At 43.6% G+C, this 25,407-nt stretch overlaps 1 protein-coding gene across 1 annotated transcript in view; it reads right to left on the bottom strand.

Moving 5' to 3' along the window:
* Positions 1–25,407, bottom strand: part of LOC124799099 — a 266,488-nt gene that overhangs the window by 86,275 nt on the left and 154,806 nt on the right. Inside the window, exons 3-4 of the mRNA XM_047262637.1 lie at positions 19,653–19,772; positions 1,220–1,378 (exon numbers count right to left, since the gene is read on the bottom strand). Coding sequence (XP_047118593.1) covers positions 1,220–1,378; positions 19,653–19,772 — 279 coding nt within the window. The remainder of the gene's footprint in view (positions 1–1,219; positions 1,379–19,652; positions 19,773–25,407) is intronic.

Below are 25,407 nucleotides of genomic sequence, written 5' to 3'. Positions count from 1 at the left end.
GAGACTTACGCAGGTGGAACATCACCGTAGATGATGAGTTAACGTCTGATTCACGATACTTGATACTAAGATTGTTTCAGAAATGGCAACATGATAGCAGAAGATGTACTAACTATTTCACACGAACTATTGTTCACCTTCTAGATGAAATATATCTAAGTAGCAGAATCCTTATGCTACCAGTAAGATGGGTGTGCAGTACATATTAATTTGCGTTTTCGTTGTGTTCTAGACCAAATGTATACTGCCAGACGGACTGCTCATGGAGGTATAGAGGATTGGCCTTCTCGGTCTCTAGACGCATATCTTCTGCGGATCAATAAAAAATGATGTCTATCGTGATATTCCAACAACTCCAGAAAACATGCCGTTGCTTGCTTCTAATTCACTTCAACAGGTTACGCTGGAAGCAGCCATGAAAGACTTTGAGCACCTTTGAATGTTCTACCATTTTTAACGCACAATGGTTTGCAGTACTCCGTTTCCGTTTCTTTTAGAGTTCAACTTTATGTTTACGTGAAAACATGGTACTTTTTTGACAGTTCTCGAGGATGTGATGTGTGTTACTAATTAACAATGTAGGGTGATATTCGAAAATGACGTACTGATCTTTATATCTTCGTAACAAACAAAGTAACAAGAAAGGCACTCATGTAGGTTAATGTCCCCCCTGGCAGCTAAATAACATTTGCTTGATATATCTTTTATTTTCATTCTGGCCAAAAAGTTAATTGGTGTAGCCTGGATATTAATTACAAAGGTCGCTGCGTTGCCTGTGGGCGATGCCTTCGTTTGCAACAAATATGACATACAAACCTTCCAAACATTTAGACAATGGCCGTTCATTCAATAAATTACATGTAACTGTTACAACCAAATGCTCCCAAATTCCAAACTTACCATCAGCGGCATCTTCCTAGTTTTTATCATTATCAAACAGATTAAATAGGAATTCATGTTATTCGTTTCGGTGAATGATACCAGACACCTCTGTGAGTCGCAAAATTATGTATTCGTATACCAAATTTTAAAAAAAGGAACAAATTAAAAGAAAAACGAGCGTTTGTAGCTGTCCCTAGCATAAAGCGAAAATGCAGGGACAATAATTAAAAAGAATAAGGTCAGAAAGGGATAGGCAGACGATGACAAAGTAGATGTAAAGGATAACGTATGGAAATGTTGAGATAAATTTAGGCAGTGGCTACTGATAACTGCTTACCGATGAGGTGTCCATCCTCTGCGCCATCGAAGCCAGCGAGCTGCCACGAGTCGTTAAGTGGCCAGTAGAGATCTCTCAGGTAGGGCGAGTCGTCATCCATGGACAGCGGAATGGACGCGGACCTGCCAAGTGCCGTCAGGTTGATGTAGGCACTCTGCCCTGTGTACGAAACGTTCCAGAAGAAACGGGCGCAGTGCAAAACATCATATTTAAAACTAAGGCACTTTGATATCTTCACTCACTGTCGGAAAACCATGGCAGTTTTACGAAATTTGAGAACTCCCACGACTTTCACTGCAATACCAAGCACTAATGACGTTTATTATATATCAAAAGCAAATCCAAAACTCTAAACGAATCTTTCAACTACTAAGTATCCAATCACAAGAGCTAAAAAAAAAAAAATCAACTGAAACAGCTAACAAGTTCTGTATAGCGATTGTATTCTATCACCATTCTCCATGTAAGACAGCCTTAACTTTATGATAGTTGTATCGACCAAACCAAACCTCCACTAGCCCATCCCTGCTTCTGAATGCCATACCAGGTGCCTCACTTTCAACATCGAGTTACCTTTCTGGACATGAATTACTTAGCAGCTTATCTAGTTCCCTTCATCCTAACCCAAATCAGCATATGAACTTTAGACCACCAAGCAAACAGGGCTCTACAAATTCTGTCATTTTGGGTCTTATTTTAAGTTTCATTTGGACAGTGCTTCAGAGCTTTTAACGTTTCACTTTCGATAACCTGGCCTCAGTCAGACCTATTGTGTATTTGTGATTTACATCTACATAGAATTGTCTAAACACAGCTGCTTCTTTCCCTCTCATGACACAGCGAAACTTCTCTCCACGATGTTATGCCATCAACTTTGTATTACGTTTTGTAATCTAGCTACCCGACTGATGGATCTAAAAATCAAAACTCCGACTTTTCGAATCCCAAAGTTGATTTCTGTGATGACAACATCTTCATTATTGGTTTCCTGTTGGATATTTGAATGGGAGACTACCTTTATCCAACGTGATGCCGTAATCATTGAATCATACAGTGGAGTTCCATGTCGTTAGGAAATATAATGTCAGCAGTTTCGCGTTGCATTCAGCCGTTCGCGGTACCTCTGAAGCAAGCTCATGTTCGCTCACGTTACGGAAATATGTTAGTCAACCATCCAGACTCTGCTACTACTGAAAAGCTTGCTCGCTCTCTCCTGGAACTACATGTTAATATATTAGTATGGCCTCTTCACGCACTCCCCTCTGATGTGATTGCACCTTCTGTATCGCTATCTGTGACGTTAAGGCACGCAAGCCATCGCACGTCAACAAGTTCCGTGGGATGTGTGGGTACGGAGCTGTAGCAAATTATCAGTTGAAACCGGTGTGAATGTTGAGACATCTTTTGAGACGACACATAGTCCGGACACAACCAAGTTGTCTTCAACTGGGTGTTCTCCATCAGTTACTCTACAGTTCATGATTGAGGAAACTTAATAACAACATACAGAGCGTGGTTTTCTTCACAGGCCCATCAAATTTGCTATAGCACTACCAACAAATCCAAGTCTACTATACACCAATCCGCCCGAACAGGCCATGAAGGCCCAACCGTACCGACCGGCCGCCGTGTCACCCTCAGCCACAGGCGTCACTGGATGCGGATATGGAGGGGCATGTGGTCAGCACAAAACTCTCCCGGCCGTATGTCAGTTTACGAGACAGGAGCCGCCACTTCTCAATCAAGTAGCTCCTCAGTTTGACTCACAAGGGCTGAGTGCACCCCGCTTGCCAACAGCGCTGGGTAAACCGGATGGTCACCCATCCACGCACTATCCCAGCCCGACATCGCTTAACTTCGGTGATCTGACGGGAACCGGAGTTACCACTGCGCAAGGATGTTGACACTATTCACTACCCCTACTATTTATTTATGGATTCGTCCCATTTCTTATCTACGTTACTCGTAAATACAAGGTCCTGATGCCAGTGCCATTCTAATACAGCGTCTTGAACGTACTGTATGATGAGGCTCCTAATCGTAAACTTATGAATAAGTCCACAAACACCCAGTTTTTGTGAGACAGTGGGGAAGCGGCATAATATTTACAAAACATGGCAAAAAAGAATAATCTACTATGTTATTTAAAAAAAGAAAATGAGTACAATGAGCTACACCCAGAACCCGTCAGAAATTCCTTGACAGTCTATCGCGACATCGATACATGCGTTTGTCACAGCTAACTCCCTGAGCTCAAAATCTATCCACACACGTGCTGACCTCGCCGTGTGATCGACAGTGGTTTCTCATCTGTTGCGGTATTCCAGTCGCGTATCCGTACACGACTCTCAGTTCATCCACGCTTTGCTTGGTCTACCTGCAGAACACTGACGCACAACTGACGCCTCACGTCCAATGGGCGGGGCATTTCATCCCTGGAAAGGCCAGCCGGCCACATGCCAACAACATTCTCGCTTGCATTTAGTCAACTGCGCGTGCTGTGCTTGTCAACACTGTTCTGGCATGTGTACAATGTTATACAAATCGACGTGCGAAATAAATTGGGCTACTCCTTCGGCAAGTCCAATAAAGTAGTAGGGATTCAGTGTTATCGTTGCATTTGCAGCAAGATGCGTTGAATCGTGACTTTTTCCTCCCTCCCCTAATGATCCATTAGAATATTGTAACGTTTAACATAAATTAAGCACCAGCAAGTATTTTCTGAAAGTACTTGTTTGTAATATAGCCTCTGAAACGCTGACGATAAACGGCATCGACAAGAAAAGTCTGAAAGCTTTTGAAATGTGGCACCACAGAAGAATACTGAAAACTACACTCATGCTCATAAATTAAGGATAATGCTGATACATGGTGAAACAACGCTCTGGTGGGCGGTTTGCGGGTTTAAATCACCTCGGGGTATGACCATGAGGTGCATTTGACCTGCGGTCGTCGCACTGTGGCGCTGACAGCAGTCCACATACGCAGAGGTGTGTTGGTGCATGTCAGAGTACGGTGCAGCGAGTAAGTGTGTAGACGTTTTGAAAGTGCTAATGGTGACTGTGTGTAGAAAATGGCTCAAAGAACACATATTGATGACGTTATGAGGAGTCGAATACTAGGGCGACTTGAGGTTGGTGAACTCAGCAGGTCAAAGAACGGCCACTACGTGTGCCACAAAGTGTGACCTCAAGATTATGGCAACGATTCCAGCAGACAGAAAACGTGTCCAGGCGCTACTGTACGGGACGTCCACAGCGTACTACACCACAAGAAGACCGATATCAAACCATCAGTGCCCGCAGACGGCCATGGAGTACTGCAGGTAGCCTTGCTCGGGACCTTACTGCAGCCACTGGAACAGTCTACAGACGACTGAACAGACATGTTTTATTCGCCCGGAGACTTGAAAGGTGCATTCCACTTACCCCTGGTCACAGGAGGGTCCGTAAAGCCTGGTGTCAAGAACACACTACATGGTCATTGGAACAGTGGTCCCATATTGTATGAGTCCAGGTATAGTCTGAACAGTGATTCTCACCGAGTTTTCATCTGGCTTAAACCAGGAACCAGATACCAACCCCTTAATGTCCTTGAAATGGACCTGTATGGAGGTCGTGGTTTGATGATGTGGGGTGGGGTTATGATTGGTGCACGTACACCCCTACATGTCTTTGACAGAGGAACTGTAACAGTTCATGAGTATTGGGACGTCATTTTCCACCAGTATGTCCGCCTTTTCAGTGGCACAGTGGATCCCACCTTCCTCCTGATGGATGATAACGCACGGCCCCACCGAGCTGCCATCGTGGAGGAGTACCTTGAAACAGAAGATATCAGGTGAATGGATTGGCCCGCCTGTTCTCTAAACCTAAACCCCATCGAGCACATCCGGAATGCTCTCGGTCAACGTATCGCTGCACGTCTTCAAACCCCTACGACGCTTCAGGAGTTCCGACAGGCACTGGTGCAAGAATGGAAGGCTATACCCCAGCAGCTGCTTGACCTCCTGATCCAGAGTATGCCAACACGTTGTGCAGCCTGTGTACGTGCGCATGATGATCATATTCCATACTGATGTCGGGGTACATGCGCAGGAAACATGGCGTTTTGTAGCACATGCGTTTCGGTACGGTTTTCTCAACTTATCACCAATACCATGGTCTTACAGATCTGTGTCGTGAATGTTCCCTATGTGCCCATGCTATTGGCGCCAGTTTTGTGTAGTGCACGTTGTGTGGCACCACATTCTGCAGTCATCCTTAATTTATGAGCATGAGTGTGGATGGGGAAACCGGAAAACTAAGAAGGAATAGGCAGGAAAAGAAACAGATGACACAGTTTGACTAACTGAAGGAAGCTGATGAAATAGTTACACAGATGAAGCAAAACATTATGACCACCCTGCTTAATAGCGAGTTCGTCCTCATTTGGAACGCAAAGCAGCAGCGATTCTGCGTGGCTTGGACACTGTAAGCCCTTGGTAGCTTTCCGAAGGTATGTGCCATCCGATGTACACAGATAAGCCAAGGCCTTCCAGTTAATTAAGGGTCCAGTAAAGTGTGGGCCCGAAGCTGACGCCCGATTGCGGCACAGATGTGTTCCATCTCGTTAAGATAAGGCGAATCTGGTGGTCAAAACATCAACCTTAATTTACTGTCATGCTCGTCAAACTACTATAACACTATTCAGGCGCTGTGAAGCAAACAGTTGTCCTGCTGGCAAATACCATAAAAATGGGGGAAGGTATAAAGGACTACAGATGATCTGCAGTATTAGTCACACAGTCCAAAATTGTCATCTTTTCTTCTGTTACTTCCACAGCTTCCTTGGAGGTCAGATGAAGTTCTCCGTAGAATAATATTGTCCCCAAAAGTCTGTCTCCATGGCACGATGGCTGATTCGGACGACACACTTCTATTAACCCACTGTCTAATCTTGATGATCCCGTGCCCATTGTAATCGTAGCTGACGACTTGATTGGGTCAGCAGGGGAAAACTAAGGTTTGCTGCGGAGCTGAACAGTGAGCTCCGAAACATGTCTGCTTCAGCATTGTACTCCGTCATCAGATACGCCACCAGTTCGCTGTCTGTCCACCAGTTCGCTGTTTATCCCGCTATACAGAACTGGCAGACCTCTGGCCTCTACGTTCTGCGACAAGGTGTGAGCGTACAACACTTTGTAACGTTTCCGAGATTCTCATTTCCACAAACCGGGCCATAACAATCTGCCCTTTGTCAAAGTCGCTATTGTCACTACATTTTCGCATCTGCAGCCTCTACCATTATTAGAATCAGGTGGGGTATGGCGGCTTCCCGGCTGTCAGCCAGGGTTGCCTCGGGGCCAATGAGATGTACGGGCCCTGCATCGAGCTTGCGACGTCACCCTAGTCTACGGTCGCAGGTTCGAATCCTGCCTTGGGCATTTATGTGTGTGATGTCCTTAGGTTAGTTAGGTTTAAGTAGTTCTAAGTCCTAGGGGACTGATGACCTCAGAAGTTAAATCCCATAGTGCTCAGATCCATTTGAACCATTTCACCCTAGTCGGCTTGTCCGCCACACTTCGCGAAAGCTCGGCCCCGAGTAGGGTCCATAGGAAATCAATATGTAATTGAAAAGGTGCTCACTAAAAGGTCTTAAATTTCTCATGTGCTATAGAGAGCTTACATGCATTTAAACGAGCAGTCAAGAATTATTAAACTCGTCTGACATAGTTACTCGCTGCCTGTCATTGACGACTGTTTGCACTCTTAAGACCTGCAGTGTCACGTGCTGTGACGTGCACGCCACGACCTGTCTCTCTCGTGGGTCTCGGGTTGCCTGCTGTGACTTCACTGAGGGAATATGGAGACGGTCCGGACATAGTCGCCAGCTGCAGTCTCCTAATAGTATGATTTCATGTGTGGCAAGTGCTTCGTTGCTACTTTTCTTGTGAGAACTGAATTTCCGGTGTAATAAATAAGAGCAGGCATAATAAAATTGTGGAGTAACTTATTCTGGAGAGATGACCCTAAGCCATGGGATGTTATGTTTCACCACTTTCCGAAAAGATGTAATTTATTCCATCTTAGAGACATTAGTAAGGCATTAGTATAATGGGGACCTCAGGAAGCAAATTTTAACAATAAAATTATGGGTAAAATGAAACATAAGATAGTTAGTCAAGAGAGGGGACCACGGAAGGAGCCTCCAAGTGTGCATTGTCACTCGAATCCACCATAAGAGTAGAAAATTCTGGCGCTCCTAAGGAATGATGACCATGAGAGAATCGGCTAATGCTTCAGCCACCCGAGAAAAACAAATAAGAGGCGCTTTCCAAAGCCATCTCTGGCGATTGGTAGCCTGAATGTCAAGGGAATAACAAAGAACAAACAAGAAAATTTCGCAGCTATGCCAAGCGCATCAATGAGATGTAATGTGTCTGTGGGAAAGGCACAGAGAAGAATCATCACTTAGGCCTCAAGGAGGTATTTAACAATAGAGGTACCACACACTTAACGTGGTAGTGTAGTTGTCGTTAGACCTAACCTGGCCTTTACTTCCACAGGAAAAACACTAGAAAATGGCACTTAGATCTGAACTATCGAATGCCGAACCCTCACAGTAATCCATATACAATCCGCCATAAATTTTACTCTTATTATGCCAGACAACTTCAAACATCAGAAAAAGCAATTTATCGTAGGTGACTTCAGCTGCCGTAGAGTAAATTGGAGATACAACGAAACGATGGCAATGGTCAGTTGCTATAAGAATGAATGGAAATAAATAACTCCTTTCTCCTAGATGACTCAAAGCTGCCCTACTTCTTCACGAACAAAATTTGGAAACGAGGTTACAATCCTGATAACTGCTTTGTCAGCAGCAAAATCCAAGATAGCTGTGTTAAAAATGTATATGGAGCTCTTCCAGAAACTCAGCATAGGCCCATTGCAATACAAGTCTTCTCAGCAGTCAATTCTGTTAACATGCAATTTCAAAGAAGTTTCAGTTTTAAAAAGGCAGCACGGACGGATTTCTCAAGGAAATTAGGTGAGGAAATCAGCAACATAAATTCCGACCCGAAAAATATACATTCTCCGTAAAGTGTCAAAGAAGCACTTCCCGAGAGGCCGTAGACAGAACTGCACACCAGGACACTCTGAGGGTACCAAAAAACCTTCGAGAAATATGAAGAATTGTACTCAAAAGGCCCTTTCAGTGACCAGACAATAGCTCGTGGCACACCCCTCGTAAGAGCATTAAGTGAAACAAGGCAAAAGAAATGGGTCGAAACCTTGGAGAAAATGAACATGCCACATAGCATGAAAACTGCATGGAATCTGATCATAAATCTCAAGGGGACCCAAAAGAAAGCAAGGAAATAATTAGATTAAGTAACATCTAATCAAACTGCGCACCAGCTACTACTGAACGGTAATCATAACAAAAAATGTGACAAAAGCAAGTCGCAACGCGATATCCACATAGACATCCATAACTTGTCCCCTCCTTTCATAATGAGGAAGCTCAATGAGGGTACAAACCCTATAAAAAAGGGTAAGACGGCTGGTGTTGATGGCGTGTGCCTCATTTCGGACCGACTGCCAAAAAATAGGGTGTTGAGCCTATTGAAGCACTGTCGAGACACCCTTTAAATCCCTAAACAATGGAGGAATTCCAAGCTAATAGCACTCATAAAACCTGGAAAACATCGGGATCATCATGCATTTATCGGCCTATATCTCTTCTCTGACATCTCTCCGAACTGCATGAAAGGCTGATCCTTAATCGAATCAATGACATCGTTGATTCAAAGCTAAGCGTGCAACAAGCTGACTTCAGTCCAAGTAAATCTTATACCTGCCAGATCTTGGCACTCACAGAGCATACAGAGGAGCGAAATGGAAATAAATTAATAAGGTTCTTGACACTGGTTAATCTAAGTACCGCCGGCCGAAGTGGCCGTGCGGTTAAAGGCGCTGCAGTCTGGAACCGCAAGACCGCTACGGTCGCAGGTTCGAATCCTGCCTCGGGCATGGATGTTTGTGATGTCCTTAGGTTAGTTAGGTTTAACTAGTTCTAAGTTCTAGGGGACTAATGACCTCAGCAGTTCAGTCCCATAGTGCTCAGAGCCATTTGAACCATTTGAATCTAAGTACCGCCTACGATACAGGAACCCACCTAAAACTATTGCTCAAAATCTGTGAAACTGTTAGGGAACATCGGCTAGTAGAAATCATAGTATCCTTTGTCCAGAGACGACTATTCTACGTCATTTTAGAGGGGAAAATCAGTCGCTGGAGAAATCAGAAAAGCGACATTTCTCAAGGAATTGTTCTACATCCCATGATGTTCAACATACATAGGATCAACATTTTCTCTATATTGATGATCTGCGCATCACAGTACATGGAAGAACCTTTGAAGAAGTAGAGGTAAAATTGGAGAATTTTGCCTGTGTCTGTTCTTTCGGACATGTACGAAAGAGCAGACACCACGCATTGACATAACTGATTCACCTCGACGGGCGATGGATCCACCTTCTTCAGTGCCGACGCACAGGTACGTCTGACCCACTGGCGGGAATTTCAGAGGAGCGAACATTGAGGACGTGGAGAGGGACTGTGGATAGGTGGCGCATGGGAGTGTGGGTCGGCCGTCAGGCATGCCGAGAAAGGCCGAGCAGTTGCGATGAACACTGCGGCCTGGTGGTACAGTAGTTAACGCAACTGCGTAGTAAGCAGGAAATCCTGGGTTCGAACAGCAGTCCAGATAGCATTTTCACTCGTCGCCACTGATGCTGCACAAAGTCCTGATGCAGCTGATATCAATATTCCCTTCCCTTTTCATCCCTTTCTCCCCCCCCCCTCCTCCTCCAATTCAAATCACATCACTAATTGTTTATCTGGGGGTCCAATGCGTATGATCGAGGAACTAACCACAAAACATTGATATAAAGCAGTCGCTGAGTGGTCATCAATCTACTCTATCCAGCGCTTGCCTCTGCATCTCTGTATAACTACTACAGACTACATCCATTTAATCTTTTTCACTGTAGTCATGCATTACCCGCCAGGGTAGCAGAGATCGCTAATGCGCTGCTTCCTGGACTCGGGTAGGCGCGCCGGCCCCGGATCGAATCCGCCCAGCGGATTAATGACGAGGGCCGGTATGCCGGCCAGCCTGGATGTGGTTTTTAGGCGATTTTCCACATCCTGCTAGGCGAATACCGGGCTGGTCCCCACGTTGCGCCTCAGTTACACGACTCACAGACATTTGAAAACGTTCGCACTATTTCATGACTTACACTGGACGCAGACAGCTGGGGTACTCTAATTCCGTCCCGGGGGGTTTGGGGTGGCAGCAGGAAGGGCATCTCGCCACCCTCTGCACGTACCACTGCCAAATCCCTCATAACAAAGCCGACCCCGCGTTGGCGCGGGACGAAGGCCAGAGAAAGAAGAAAAGACTGTAGTCAAGCATTGACTCACACTTTCCTCCATTACCAAATTTATAATTCGTTGCCGCCTCATGAGACCACAAATTTCTTTTTATCAATTCGATTTAATACCTCCTCGTTAGTGATCCGATCTACCCATCTAATCTTCAGCATTCTCCTGCAGCACTACATTTCAAAAGCTTTGGTTTGTTTTTGTCTAAACTGTTTGTCGTCCAGGTTTCACTTCCGTGCAAGGCTACGCTCCAGACCTCGACCTTCAGTTAAGTTATCCCAACACTGAAATCGTTTTTGATGTTAACAAAATTTCTTTCTTTGAAACCTTTTTCTTGCATCTGCCAGTCTATATTATATACCCTCTGTAAATCGATCATCATGCATTAATTTGCAACCCAATTAGCAAAATTCATCTGCTACTTTCAGTGCATCATTTGTTAGTCCAATTGCCTCAGCGTCATCCGATTTAATTCTACTATTGCAATGCCATTGTTCTGCTTTTGCTGTCATTCATCTTACAACCTCTTTTCAGCCCATCATTCGATCCTCTTGGTGCATATCAAAGAATTTTACTTCTTCTCCCTGAACTTTTATTCCTTTTTCCTAATTTCTCCTTGGTTCCCTTTACTGCTTACTCAATGTAGAGATTGAATAACACAGACGATAACCCCAGTCACAATCCTGTCTCAAATACTATTTCTGTTTCATGCCTTCTACTCTTAAAACTCTAATCCGGTTTCTGTACAAGTTGCAAATAACCTTTCGCTCCCTGTATTTTATCCATGCCAACGTCAGAATTTCAAGCACTGTATTCCTCTGAAGACTTCCAGATTTACTAATACTACACGTATAGGTTTTGTTGTTCTTGTCTGCCTTGTAAGATAGGTCGTAGTACTGTCTCGTATTTTCATGCATTTTCTTGGAACCGAAAGTGGTCGTATTCGATGTCGGTTTTTACTAGTTTTTCCATTCTCTTAATTAATATCGTTATTTTGAAACCATGTTTCTTAAGACTGGCGGTTCTGTAATATTCTCACCTGCAGCACCTTCCTTGGAATCGGAATTATTACGTTGTTCTTTAAGTTTGACCTGCCTCATGGTTCTTACAGACCAGGTGGAATAGTTTTGTCGTGGTAAGTAATCATAAAGATCTCAATAATTCTTCCGTAAATCAATTGTGGTCAAACACCTGACAAACAAAAAACGTTCTTAAACATTTTCCTCTATTCATGCATGAGTTTTGTGCAGTTATGAAGCTTTTACTTGTTGTTATTCATCCCTCTAGGTGCTCCACCACACATATTACCTCGTACATAAGCCACATTGTTTAGGCCCCTGTAAGGTAATGACTTAGCCCAGAGGTAAGTTCCTGAAACCAAACTCCATTAACAGCCACCGCCTCTAATGGGTCACGACCAGACTACTACGTCTAGAATTAACGTTAACCTTCGGGTTTATCAACATGATTCATATGACTTAGCTAGTAAGCAGATGTCCTATGCATTATTATGACTGAGGTTTTATTCCGTCGGCGTTTTGGGTGAGTTGTATTCAAGCGTATAACACATCGACTATACACGAGGGTTGGAACTTTAATAGTGGCAACTATTTATTTACAGCTCGTACAAAATAGATACGTGTTTCAAAGTTTCACTGACCTTTAAAGTAGTCACCAGCATGTTGTATATCCCGTTGACAGCGATGTGGAAGTCGTAGGATACTCTTAGCAGTGCCAGCTGTGTTGACAGTTCGAGCGGCGCGATATTGACCGACGAATTTGTAGCAGTTCTGAAGCGAATGTCGTGAAGTGTTTCCTTCAGTTTAGAAATCGATTTGAACTTCGAGGGCTTGTCAGGGGAGTGCAGTAGGTGGTATAACACTTAGCAGCCCCATCAGTCAAACAAATCAGTAACAGCTTGCACTGTACGTGCTTCAGCATTGTCCTGCAGAATGATGGTCAGGTTGTAAGAGGTATGCACTATATGCGCTGCCTGCAATAGGCAAGGCATAGGAGAGTCTCTGACCAGAGAGCGGTATGTAGTTAGTTGTCGCTTGTCGCTTGTCGCTTGTGTGCGCTAGTCGGCATTAGTCTTCAGTAGTAGTCTGCGTGAGTCGGCAGTAGTCGGCGGTAGTCTGCGCGTGTCTGTGCGTGTCGGCAGTCTGCTCTGGTCGGGACTCTGGAGGATGAGTATTATTCTAGAAGGTAAAGAAGCAACCTTGCGCATATCTAGTAATGTATGTTAACTGTCATCCAATTTCTTTTAAAAAAACGCCCCAATAATAATTTTTATAATATAAAGTAATTTTTTTAAAAAAAAACATTCATTTCAATTTAAAGATTTTATCCAATGCATGATTATTCCTTTGACGAATCACAAAGCATAGGCCAGCATTGCACGGAGCTGTGCCGAAAATTTTTTTAGCTAAGAGCAGATATATTCGCAGTTTTTATTGAGGTAAGAATTTTTGCTTTTTTTATTCGGAGTACAGAGCCGTGGCGCAGCGCTGCTGTCGTCATAAAATTTACCAGGTTACTGAATTTTTTTATTATTTTGGTGTTTAGGAATTTTTCTGTTTCGAACTTAACATTAAATGATAAAAGTATTTTGTGGGTACATTAAATGTGAATGTATTTCTGCACAGAGATTATGGATGGGAACCAATTTTGTTCAGAGGTTACAATATTTAAAATTCATTTAATTATTATTTCCATGGGGAGGTTACACTTGGTTCTTGGTTCATTTTAATTATTATTATTGTGGGGAGGTTTCAAGGTCCTGCAGAAAGTGTCATCACTTCTGTCTCTGTGCTGTTCATTTTTGGAACACAGTCTAAGACCAGCTTAGAGACAGAAGTGTTGACACTTTCTGCAGGACCTGACCATCATTTTGCAGGACAATACTCAAGCACGTACAGTGCAAGCTGTTACTGATCTGCTTGACTGATGGGGCTGCTAAGTGCTATAACACCTACTGCAATCCCGTGACTCAAGCCCTCGTGAGTTCAACTCGATTTCTAAATTGAAGGAAACACTTCAAGGCATTCGATTCAGAACTGCAAGAAATTTGTCGGGCAATAGACCGCGCCTCTCGAACTGTCAACGTAACTGGCACTGGTAAGAGTATCCTACGACTTCCACATCGCTGGCAACGGGTTATACACAATGCTGGTGACTACTTTGAAGGTCAGTAAAACTTTAGAACACGTATCTATTTTGTACGAGCTGTAAATAAATAGTTGCCACTATTAAAGTTCCAAACCTCGTATAATGCTTCATTAGTCTAATTAGTGTTGTATTAATGAAGTCATCAATTCTGCCCTCGCTGTAGAAGTCAGCAATCAATACGATTTTCAGCGGTTCTGATCCACATCTTACCAAATACATACTATATCACTGCAAGCTAAATGCAGACATCTAGCTCATTGGCCAGTTCTTCATGTAACGAGCGAGATTAGGACCCTGTGAACATTTCCTCGTTGTTGTACGAGGTAGAGCAATTGTGGCCAACGGCCAGCCTAATTCTGTGGCGGTCACTCAGACTTCGTTAACAGTGGACGCTGATTCGCACGCAATTCGCGCACTTTGATCGTCCTTGTGCAGAGCATGACTGAGGTCCCTTTACTCTGCTTGCTACAGGTGTGAGGAATGGGTGGATTTGTACGTCAAATGCAGCTTCGCCTTTTCCAGTCAGCCCATGGCATGTGAAAATTTCGTACCTTTTCGCACGCCAGTAAAGTCATGGTCCTGCAGAGTAATTAATAACTGGTTTTTTCACTCGTAATCCTCTTGCCTCTATAGTCTGATTGAGGTTAGTTGCAATCTGGCGTTTAAGGAAAGAAGTTTCGACGTTGCCGTGACACAGTCTGCAGACAGCCATCGCAACAGTCCGCTCTCCGCGGCGACAGAAAACTTCCGCCTCCTACAAAATCCACACACAAATTCAGAAATTCACGTATAGTGCGGACCTCTGTAGCAAGTCACAGGATCTATTCCTAATCGTAATTATGGACGAGGTTTGTTTATTCATGAAATACGCCAGATTTTCGTGCCCAGAAATTTTTCCTTCGCAGACTACTTGGATAGTAGAGAGCGCTAAGTTGTACGCTTGTGAAACACAGGGAGACTAACTATCTCCGGATCGACGAGGGCTGATGAACCAGCAAGCCTAGATGTGGTTTTTAGGTGTTATCCCACATCCAGCTAGGTAAATACGGGTGTGGTATTCATGTAGCGCCTAAGTTACACGCTAAACAAACACTTACGAAACGTTATCACCCTTGAACATGAGATCTACACTAGACGCAGACAGCTAGGGTACAAATATTTCCCTTTTGTAGATAGTGGTGGCATCATAACTGCACCCGGTCACCAAATGTCGCTAATACTGCCAAAAACGATGTATACATGGTGTGATTCAAAGGTTTCAAGACTTAACTCAGAACTAGAAATTTATTGAGCGTTTAAGTGCAAGTTCATGGTGTGGGTTTCTGTTGTCATGTCCTAGTTCATGAACCATGGGCATCCAATGAGTGGCCAAGTAAGTGGTCCTGACAGTAGGGATACCAGTTACTTTGGAAAAAGGCTGGGCATCTCGGACATATTCTGAGTCGTGGTCATCTTTGTGCTCAGACGACAAAGACTACCAAATCAACCGGTTAGTCCCTCAACCGTTAGGGGTAAAACTCAATGGGACCCGGGGCAAGTAAGGCTAGCAACCAGCTTCCCTGGTACTTTAAATATGATGCTGGTAACATTCAGAGCAAAATACCTCGGACCTTTGGAGGTGACGGAGTCCCACCTCTAATTGACAAACCAGGGACTCGTAAGATACGATTCGGCAAACGAATGGTAACGAGATGGGGAGCTATCAATATCAATGGGGGAAGAAGGTAGAGCTGGCACAGGTTGCAAATAAGATGGGGTTGGACGCTTTAGCTGTTAGTGACATTCGGGTAAGGGGTGAGAAAGAAGAGGAAGTGGGAGAATACAAGGTCTACCTGTCGGAGTCAAAGCAGGAATAGCACAATGGGGTGTAGGAAAGAAATGGAACCCAGCGTAGTTTGCATTAAGGTATGTAAACGAACGACTGATGTGGATAGATTTGACAGTGTCTAGCAAGAAAATTAGGATTGTGTCAGTATATTCGCATTGTGAAGGGACAGATCAATATAAGATGGATAATTTTTATAACGCACTCAGTGATGTAGTTGTTAGAATAAAGGGCAAGGGCAGTGTTCTGCTCGTGGGTGATTTTAATGCCCGGATTGTAAATCGAACAGGAGAGTATGAAAATGTTATGGATAAATTTGGAGAGGATATGGAGGCCAACAGGAACGGGAAATAACTCTTGGATTTCTGTGCCAGTATGGGCTTAGTAATCACAAACTCCTTTTTTAAACATAAGAACGTTCACCGGTATACTTGGGAAGGCAGGGGAACGAGATCTGTCTTTGACTATATAATAACAGATCAGGAATTCAGGAAGGCTGTGAGGGACACACGTGTAATCAGGGGATTCTTTGATGACACTGATCACTATTTAATCTGCAGTGAAATTGGTATTGTGAGGCCGAAAGTGCAGGAGGTCAGGTCCATATGTAGGTGGATAAGAGTGGAGAAACTTCAGGATAAGAAAATCAGGCACAAGTACATATCAGTGATTTCAGAAAGGTACCAGTTAGTTGAATATAGTCAATTACGGTCATTGAAAAAGGAATGGACAAGGTACAGGGACACAGTACTAGAAATGGCTAAAGAATGTTTTGTAACAGTAGTGTGTAAAGGTAGGATGAAGCAAACAGCTTGGTGGAATGACACAGTCAAGGCAGCCTGTAAAAGGAAAAAAAAGGCGTATCAAACATGGATACATACTACAACTCAGGTAGACAGAGAAAGTTATGTTGAAGAAAGAAACAAAGCCAAACAGATAATTGCAGCATCTTGGGAAGACTTTGGAAGCAGGTTGGAGACTTTGGGTCAACCTGCTGGAAAACCATTCTGGAGTGTGATTAGCAGTCTTCGAAAGGCAGGTAAAAAGGAAATGACAAGTATTTTGGACAGGTCAGGACAACTGCTGGTGAATCCTGTTGATGCCTTGGGCAGATGGAGGGAATATTTTGAAAAGTTGCTCATTGTAGGTGAAAATACGATCAGTAATGTTTCAGATTTCGATGTACAATGGGATAGGAATGATGATGGAAATAGGATCACATTTGAGGAAGTGGAGAAAATGGTCAATAGATTGCAGTGCAACAAAGCGGCTGGGGTGGATGAAATTAAGTCGGAACTCATCAAATACAGTGAAATGTCAGGTCTTAAATGGTAACACAGGATAACTGAAATGGGAGTCGGGACAAGTTCCATCAGCCTGGACGAAAGCAGTAATCACACCAATCTTTAAACATGGAAACAGAAAAGGTTGTAACAACTACAGAGGCATCTCTGTAATCATCGTTGCGCGTAAAATCTTCTCAGGTATTGTTGAAAGGAAAGTGCGAGTATTAGTTGAGGACAATTTGGATGATAATCAGTGTGGGTTTAGTCCTCTTAGAGGTTGTCAGAACTTGATCTTTAGCTTACGGCAAATAATGGAGAAGTGTTACGAGTGGAACAGGGAATTGTATCTATGCTTTATAGATCTAGAAAAGGCATATGACCGGGTTCCTAGGAGGAAGTTATTGTCTGTTCTACGAGATTATGGAATAGGAGGCAAACTGTTGCAGGCAATTAAAGGTCTTTACATAGATAGTCAGGCAGCAGTTAGAGTTGACGGTAAATTGAGTTCATGGTTCAGAGTAGTTTCAGGGGTAAGACAAGGCTGCAACCTGTCTCCACTGTTGTTCATATTATTTATGGATCATATGTTGAAAACAATAGACTGGCTGGGTGAGATTAAGATAAGTGAACACAAAATAAGCAGTCTCGCATATGCGGATGACTTAGTTGTGATGGCAGATTCGTTTGAAAGATTGCAAAGTAATATTTCAGAGCTAGATCAGAAATGTAAGGACTATGGTATGAAGATTAGCATCTCCAAAACGAAAGTAATGTCAGTGGGAAAGAGATATAAACGGATTGAGTTCCAAACAGGAGGAACAAAGTTAGAACAGGTGGACGGTTTCAAGTATTTAGGATGCATATTCTCACAGGATGACAACATAGTGAAAGAATTGTAAGCGAGGCGTAGCAAAGCTAATGCAGTGAGCGCTCAGCTACGATCTACTCTCTTCTGCAAGAAGGAAGTCAGTACCAAGACTAAGTTATCTGTTCACCGTTCAAACTTTCGACCAACTTTGTTGTATGGGAGCGAAAGCTGGGTGGATTAAGGTTACCTTATCAATAAAGTTGAGGTTACGGATATGAAAGTAGTTAGGATGATTGCAGGTACTAGTAGATGGGAACAATGGCAGGAGGTTGTCCACAATGAGGAAATCAAAGAAAAACTGGGAATGATCTCTACAGACGTAGCAGTCAGGGCGAACAGGTTTAGATGGTGGGGTCATGTTACACGCATGAGAGAAGCAAGGTTACCCAAGAGACTCATGGGTTCAGCAGTAGAGGGTAGGAGGAGTCGGGGTAGACCAAGGAGAAGGTACCTGGATTCGGTTAAGAATGATTTTGAAGTAATAGGCTTAACATCAGAAGAGGCACCAACGTTAGCACTGAATAGGGGATCATGGAGGAGACTGAACGCTGAAAGGCATAATCAGTCTTAAATGATGATGATGATGATGATAATTTAGGTACAACGGACTAAAATTATTCAAAATATGATCCCTCAGCATCAACACAGAGCTGCCAGCGCGTCTTCCTCTGTTCATAGCGCTTCTGGATGGCCTCGGGCGTCATGCTGTCAAGAGCTCTCGTCGAAGCCTGTAGGGTGGCTGCGGCAGTGTTGTCACGTCGAACTTGACCAAAACTTCGGCGGCGGCCCGCGACGTGTGAGCGGGCGCGTTGTCGTGGTGGAGAATCCAATCGCCCTTGATTGCCGGGCGGACACGGCGAACTCGATCCCTCAAGCGTCGGAGCGCTCACACTAAGGCACAGGTCATTGTTTAAAAGTTCCCGCACTCTCCCCACATTTTTATCCGTTCGGCTTGATAATGGCCTCCCAGAGCGGTCATCGTCTTCAACATTCCCGCGGTCATCTTTGAAAGGTTTGTGCCACATAAAAACCGTTACACAGGACATGGCTGCTTCCTTAAAGGTTTCTTGAATCATACCGAGAGTCTCCGTGGGGATTTTGTTCAGTCGCAAGCAAAACTGAATCGCAAAACGCTGCTCCAAGTGCTGCTCCATTTCTGCCTCTCCTACTTTCCGAGCGATGTCAATGACACACACTCACGCTGCAAACGATGTGCACTCACTAGGTTTCCAGAAGCAACTGCCGTAGCGTCAGTTCGTTCCCTAAGACCCCCCCCCCCCTTCCCCGACTACTTCCCCAACCCGGCGGAACCGGTCCGCACGCTGCGCTACTCAGAAATGAATCAGTCTTGAAACTTGTGAATGCTGACCTCATAAGGAAACGGGAAAAGGCAAAAGGGAAAGGAAAAGAAGAAAGGTTTCCTTCGTGGAGACATATTGCTTTGTTCCCGGGAAGTGTCAATACGATGGGAACCGGCAATAGTAGAGTCTTATTGTTGTACGAGTACTATTGACGGGAGGAGTCCAGCCCCTCTATACGTAATTCGGACTACATATAGACCCCTGTCGCGTTTTGCGACTCATCCTCGCCACGTCACCTCATCTTCTGGTCACTTCACACCTTAGCTGTGATAGTTAATTTGACGTAACAGGCATCCTCTCTCAGCAGAAATGTAGAAAGAGGTTTGTCTGCGGCTTTCAACAAAACGGTTGTGATACCATATAAAAGGACTCGGTGGAAGGTCTGTGTCGTTTCCTTGACTCTACAGTTCGCGGAAAGCTTTTGTGGTTTCAGCGACTTAGGACGCGAGCGTCACTTTGCGAGGACAGGTGTAGGCAGAGGCGCCACTCACCTGCCTGCGGAAGGTCCCCGGCGAGCAGCAGCAGTGTGCAGAGGCAGGTCAGCCCGGCACCGCACCTCCGGCCAGCGGCGGCGTTGGCAGCCCGCATCCACGTACAGCGCGCCAACCAGCCTGCGGCACACAAGCGAGAGGAGCGCTCGTAAATCACGTGGCGCCCAGTAGGGGAGCAGCACTTGCAACAGCGATCTCGGGTTGTGATATATACTTGTATTTGTGTATCGTATACATTCTGACACAAAAGGAAAAAACAGAACGCACTGTGAACGAATTATCCGAGCGAGACGGAAATCGGTAGCGTGATGTACATGTACAGATAAACAAATGATTAATATCTCAGAAAAATGGGTGATTTATTCATGAGAAAGAACTTCATAATTTGAGTAAGACAACAGTGCGTTGGTCCACCTCTCCCCCTTTATGTAAACATTTATTCTGCTTGGCATTGCATGATAAGAGTTGTTGGATACCCTCTTGGGGGAATTTGTGCCAATTTCGTACCAACTGGTGCGTTGTTATTTTTGTTGTGGTCTTCAGTCCTGAGACTGGGTTGATTCAGCTCTCCATGTTACTCTGTACTGTGCAAGCCTCTTCATCTCCCAGTACCTACTGCAGACTACATCCTTTTGAATCTGCTTAGTGTATTCATCTCTTGGGCTCCCTCTACGATTTTTACCCTCCACGCTGCCCTCCAGTATTAAATTGGTGATCCCTTGATGCCTCAGAACACGTCCTACCAACCGATCCCTTATTCTAGTCAAGTTGTGCCACAAACTCCTCTTCTCCCCAATTCTATTACCTCCTCATTAGTTATGTGATCCGCCCATCTATCTTCAGCATTCTTCTGTAGCACCACATTTCGAAAGCTTCTATTCTCTTCTTGTCCAAACTAGTTATCGTCCATGTTTCACTTCCATACATGGCTACACTCCATACAAATACTTTCATAAACGACTTCCTGACACTTATATCTATACTCGATGTTAACAAATGTCTCTTCTTCAGAAACACTTTCTTTGGCATTGCCAGTCTACATTTTATATCCTCGCTACTTCGACCATCGTCAGTTATTTTGCTCCCCAAATAGCAAAACTCCTTTACTACTTTAAGTGTCTCATTTCCTAATCTAATTCCCTCAGCATCATCCGACTTAATTCGACTACATTCCATTATCCTCGTTTTCCTTTTGTTGATGTTCATCTTATATCCTCCTTTCAAGACACTGTCCATTCCGTTCAACTGCTCTTCCAAGTCCTTCGCTGTCTCTGACAGAATTACAATGTCAACGGCGAACCTCAAAGTTTTTATTTCTTCTCCATGGATTTTAATACCTACTCCGAACTTTTCTTTTGTTTCCTTCACTGCTTGCTCAATATACAGATTGAATAACATCGGGGAGAGGCTACAACCCTGTCTCACTCCCTTCCCAACCACTGCTTCCCTTTCATGTCCCTTGACTCTTATAACTGCCATCTGCTTTCTGTACAAATCGTAAATAGCCTTTCGCTCCCTGTATTTTACCCCTGCTACCTTCAGAATTTGAAAGAGAGTATTTCAGTCAACATTGTCAAAAGCTTCCTCTAAGTCTACAAATGCTAGAAACGTAGGTTTGCCTTTTCTTAATGTAGCTTCTAAGATAAGTCGTAGGGTCAGTATTGCCTCACGTGTTCCAATATTTCTACGGAATCCAAACTGATCTTCCCCGAGGTCGGCTTCTACCAGTTTTTCCATTCGTCTCTAAAGAATTCGCGTTAGTATTTTGCAGCCGTGACTTATTAAACTGATAGTTCGGTAATTTTCACATCTGTCAGCACCTGCTTTCTTTAGGATTGGAATTATTATATTCTTCTTGAAGTCTGAGGGTATTTCGCCTGTCTCATACATCTTGCTCACCAGATGGTAGAGTTTTGTCAGGACTGGCTCTCCCAAGGCTGTCAGTGTTTCTAATGGAATGTTGTCTACTCCCGGGGCATTGTTTTGACTCAGGTCTTTCAGTTCCCTGTCAAACTCTTCACGCACTATCATATCTCCCATTTCATCTTCATCTACATCATCTTCCATTTCCATAATATTGTCCTCAAGTACATCGCCCTTGTATAGACCCTCTATATATTCCTTCCACCTTTCTGCTTTCCCTTCTTTGCTTAGAACTGGGTTTCCATCTGAACTTTTGATATTCATACAAGTGGTTCTCTTTTCTCCAAAGGTCTCTTTAATTTTCCTGTAGGCAGTACCTATCTTACCCCTAGTGAGATAAGCCTCTAGTCATCCCTGCTTAGCCATTTTGCACTTCCGATTACTATCTCAGAAAAAATGGGTGATTTATTCAAGAGAAAAGAGCTTCGCTATTGGAGTAAGGCAATAGTGCGTTGGTCCACCTCTCCCCCTTATGTAAAGATGTATTCGGCTTGACGTTGCATGATAGAGTTGTTGGGTACCCTCTTGAGGGAAACTGTGGCAAGTTCTTTCCAACTGGTGCGTTAGATCGTCAAAGTTCCGAGATGGTTGGAGGGGTCTGCCATAATACTTCAAATTTTGTCAACTAGGGAGAGATCTGGCGACCTTACGGTCAAGGTAGGGTTTGGCAAACACGAAAACAAGCAGTAGAAACTCTCGCCGTGTGCGAGAGAGAATTATCTTGCTAAAATGGAAGCCTATGATGCCTTGCCACGAAAAGCAACAAACAGAGCATAGAACATCGTCGACGTATTGCTGTGCTGCGAGGGTGCCGTGGATGACCACCTAAAGGGTCCTGATACGATAATAAATTGCACCCAAACCATTACTCCGGGTATGGCGGGTGACAGAGAGGTTGTTACCCTAACACAGCCCGAGGTGTCTCCAGAAACGTCTTCAGACTGGAATCTCATGACTGGAACACAAACGCCTTCAGTGATGAGTCCTCCTTCGAAATGAGACCTAATGACCAGACACGATGCACTGGACAGAGACGGAATACTAACCTGACTATTGCCCACCATAAGGGCCAACAATCAAGAATGATGTTGAGAGGTGTCGTTTCATTTCATATCAGGACCCTGTAGCGTCGCAAGTTGTTCCGAGCGAAAGTTCGTTTTAGGATAGCTTGCTGCATGTAGATTCGGGGACTAACATCTAGCGGCCTAACAGAGAGACCCATGAGCATCTGTCACTGCCTGTCGTGGGAAAGCTATTCAAGGTCTCTTACTGAACGCGTACATTCACCAGCTATAAGAACCTAAATAAATGACAATATATATTATTCAATCATTTTCAAAATCGGTATACTACCTTTTGTTATTCAGGAAAAGACGTATAAAAATTTCAGCATTGTAAATATCATAGTTTCGGAGATAAAAAAATTACTAAAAAGTAAAAAAACCAACACTTAGGGAAATAAATTCAGTTAGAAAACAGGGTAGTTTATCTTTTGGTATAATTGGAAAACACAAACCGAACTCTCAGTGTGCAGAAATAATTAATTGAGATTTTCATATTAAAACATAAATTATTTTTCGTTTTCGTAATATAAAAATCAGACAAAGTTATTATTTGTGTCTAATATGGTTGTGGGAATAAATGTGAGTAAATGAGAGTGTGTTTGTGGGACATTCGTTTAATTTCAGTGTTGCATTATATACCATCTTAAGTAACCTGCAAGAGTTACACAAGCCTGTCGTGGGAAAATGATCCTAGGGGATTTACTCACTTTGCAGATGACGTATGTCTAGGTGTGATTGCTATTGTAACAGAGCAGCCAGAAAGTCAGTTGGAGTAAAATATGTATCTAAAGAATATTAGTAGAATTATTGCATTTTCGTTTTCGTTTATTAAACATTACTTTAATATTTGCACATCAGATAGGCGCAAATGCGTCTGTGTGTAAGGATTGGTGCAGGTCAGTTTTGGTGCGAGTATGATCATGAGTGAGAATTCTGATTGGTAACGAGTATGGTGAGCCAATCAGAATTGAGACGATTCCCGCTCGTTACCTAATAGTTTTACTGGGAATGAGGCGGGAAATAGGAGTCGCTCGCTAGCTTTGAACGCGGACGGTCATGTTACTAGTGACAGTAAAAATAATGTGTAAAATGAAAAAATAATAGGCATCTCGCATCCAGAATGAGTGGCCGTAATAGCAGTTGCATTTACGGACAGTTTTGAGAAGTTTGGAAGTTTTGGGATTGTTTTGCTGGAATGATATTCGCTTGTGAAAATTCTGCCTTCATGGTATCTGCGTGGCATGTTTCAGTATTCAACCACAGAGCATTTTTGGCGAGCAGTTTCTTTTTCTAGAAATCCACAAGAAGGACCGAGTGTAATAACTCATGTTAGTGGTGGAATTAATGACTGTGAAAGCGTGGTTTAATTCTGGTCGGGTTCGGACAGATTTCTGGCTGCTGTGCGTGTGAAATGTGCGTATGAGTTGTGAACTGGAAGAAGATAGCCAATAGTTTAAATGTGGACTGAATAGTACCGTTTCTTTGGCTATAAGGACAAAATAAACATTTTGTGTGGAAATTTCGGACATTATTTTCCAGAAGCCAATCCATTTTCTTACTTCCCGATAAAATTGAATGGCAGTTTTTTGTACACATCTTTCTTTCATAACTACAGTTGCGCGCCCTCAGTAACTGTAGATATTAGATAGCGTTTTTCGTCAGCGCTGCTTTCACATGATCATGTAAGTATCTACGTTACCGAGTGAAGGGACATTGAGCAGACGCCGTTCTGAAGTAGGTGAATTTTGATTTGCAGCCTGCTCAGACAAAAACAATCCCCACCCCGCCGCAACCCTTTAGTTTGTCATCCGCGGCACCCTTACAGCACAGTGGTACGTCGACGAAATTCCACGTTCCGTTTTGTAGCCCTTCATGACAAGCAGTCCTGGGGTTACATTTCAATAAGATATCGCCCGCTCACTCACGGCGAGAGCTGCTACCGCTCGTCTTGTTGCTTACCAAACCCTACTTTGTCCATCAAGGTCGCCGGATCTCTTCCTAGTCGAGAACGTTTGGAGCGTTATGAGCTGGCCCCTCCAACGGTCTCGGAATTTTGACGATCCAACGCGCCAGTTGGAAAGAATTTGGCACAATATATTACGAGAGGGCATCCAACAAATTGGGTCAGTCAGTCTCAATCCGAATAAATATTTGCTTTGGGGCCATAGGTGGGCCAACGTGTTATTGACTTGCTCAATTTGTGACGTTCTTTTCCTTGAATGAATCAAAGTTTCCTGAATTTGGAATTTTTGTTACTTGTTTCTCTGTTTATGTACAGCACATCAACCAATATGCGCCCCATTCGGATAATTCCTTCGTGTTGCACCAGCTCTTAGTTTTTTAGTGTAATAACTGTCCTCCTTCATATAGATCAATAACGCTAACATGCATCCGTTGGAAGACTCTGTAACGTATTCTAACAACAAATGTTAGGCGTTCCTGGAGGAAAATAAGCATTTCTCAAAACATGATGACGAACTGAGAAAAAACACACTTTATTCATACACATCTTTCAAATGCTGGATGATATTAGTTTATGACTTTCCAGATTTCGAAAGGTTGTAAGCGTATTTTCATATCGCTGGTTTAGTTGTGGAGTATCTTTGCGGGCAGCCGCGTCTGTAGTGAGTCGAGCGCAGGACACGATACTGCTATGTTGTGTAGTGCGTAGCTCTGCATGTGAGAGGCTTTTTTTAGTATTCAGGTTGAAGTGTTGCTACAAGTGCTATTATAGTAAAGTGATGACATATGGAAATAGTCCAGAGGAA

The sequence above is a fragment of the Schistocerca piceifrons genome, chromosome 5, assembly GCF_021461385.2.
Source record: "Schistocerca piceifrons isolate TAMUIC-IGC-003096 chromosome 5, iqSchPice1.1, whole genome shotgun sequence".
Taxonomy (NCBI): Eukaryota; Metazoa; Arthropoda; class Insecta; order Orthoptera; family Acrididae; genus Schistocerca; species Schistocerca piceifrons.
Note: the sequence above shows the minus strand (reverse complement) of the source record. Positions and strands in the feature narration are given on the sequence as shown.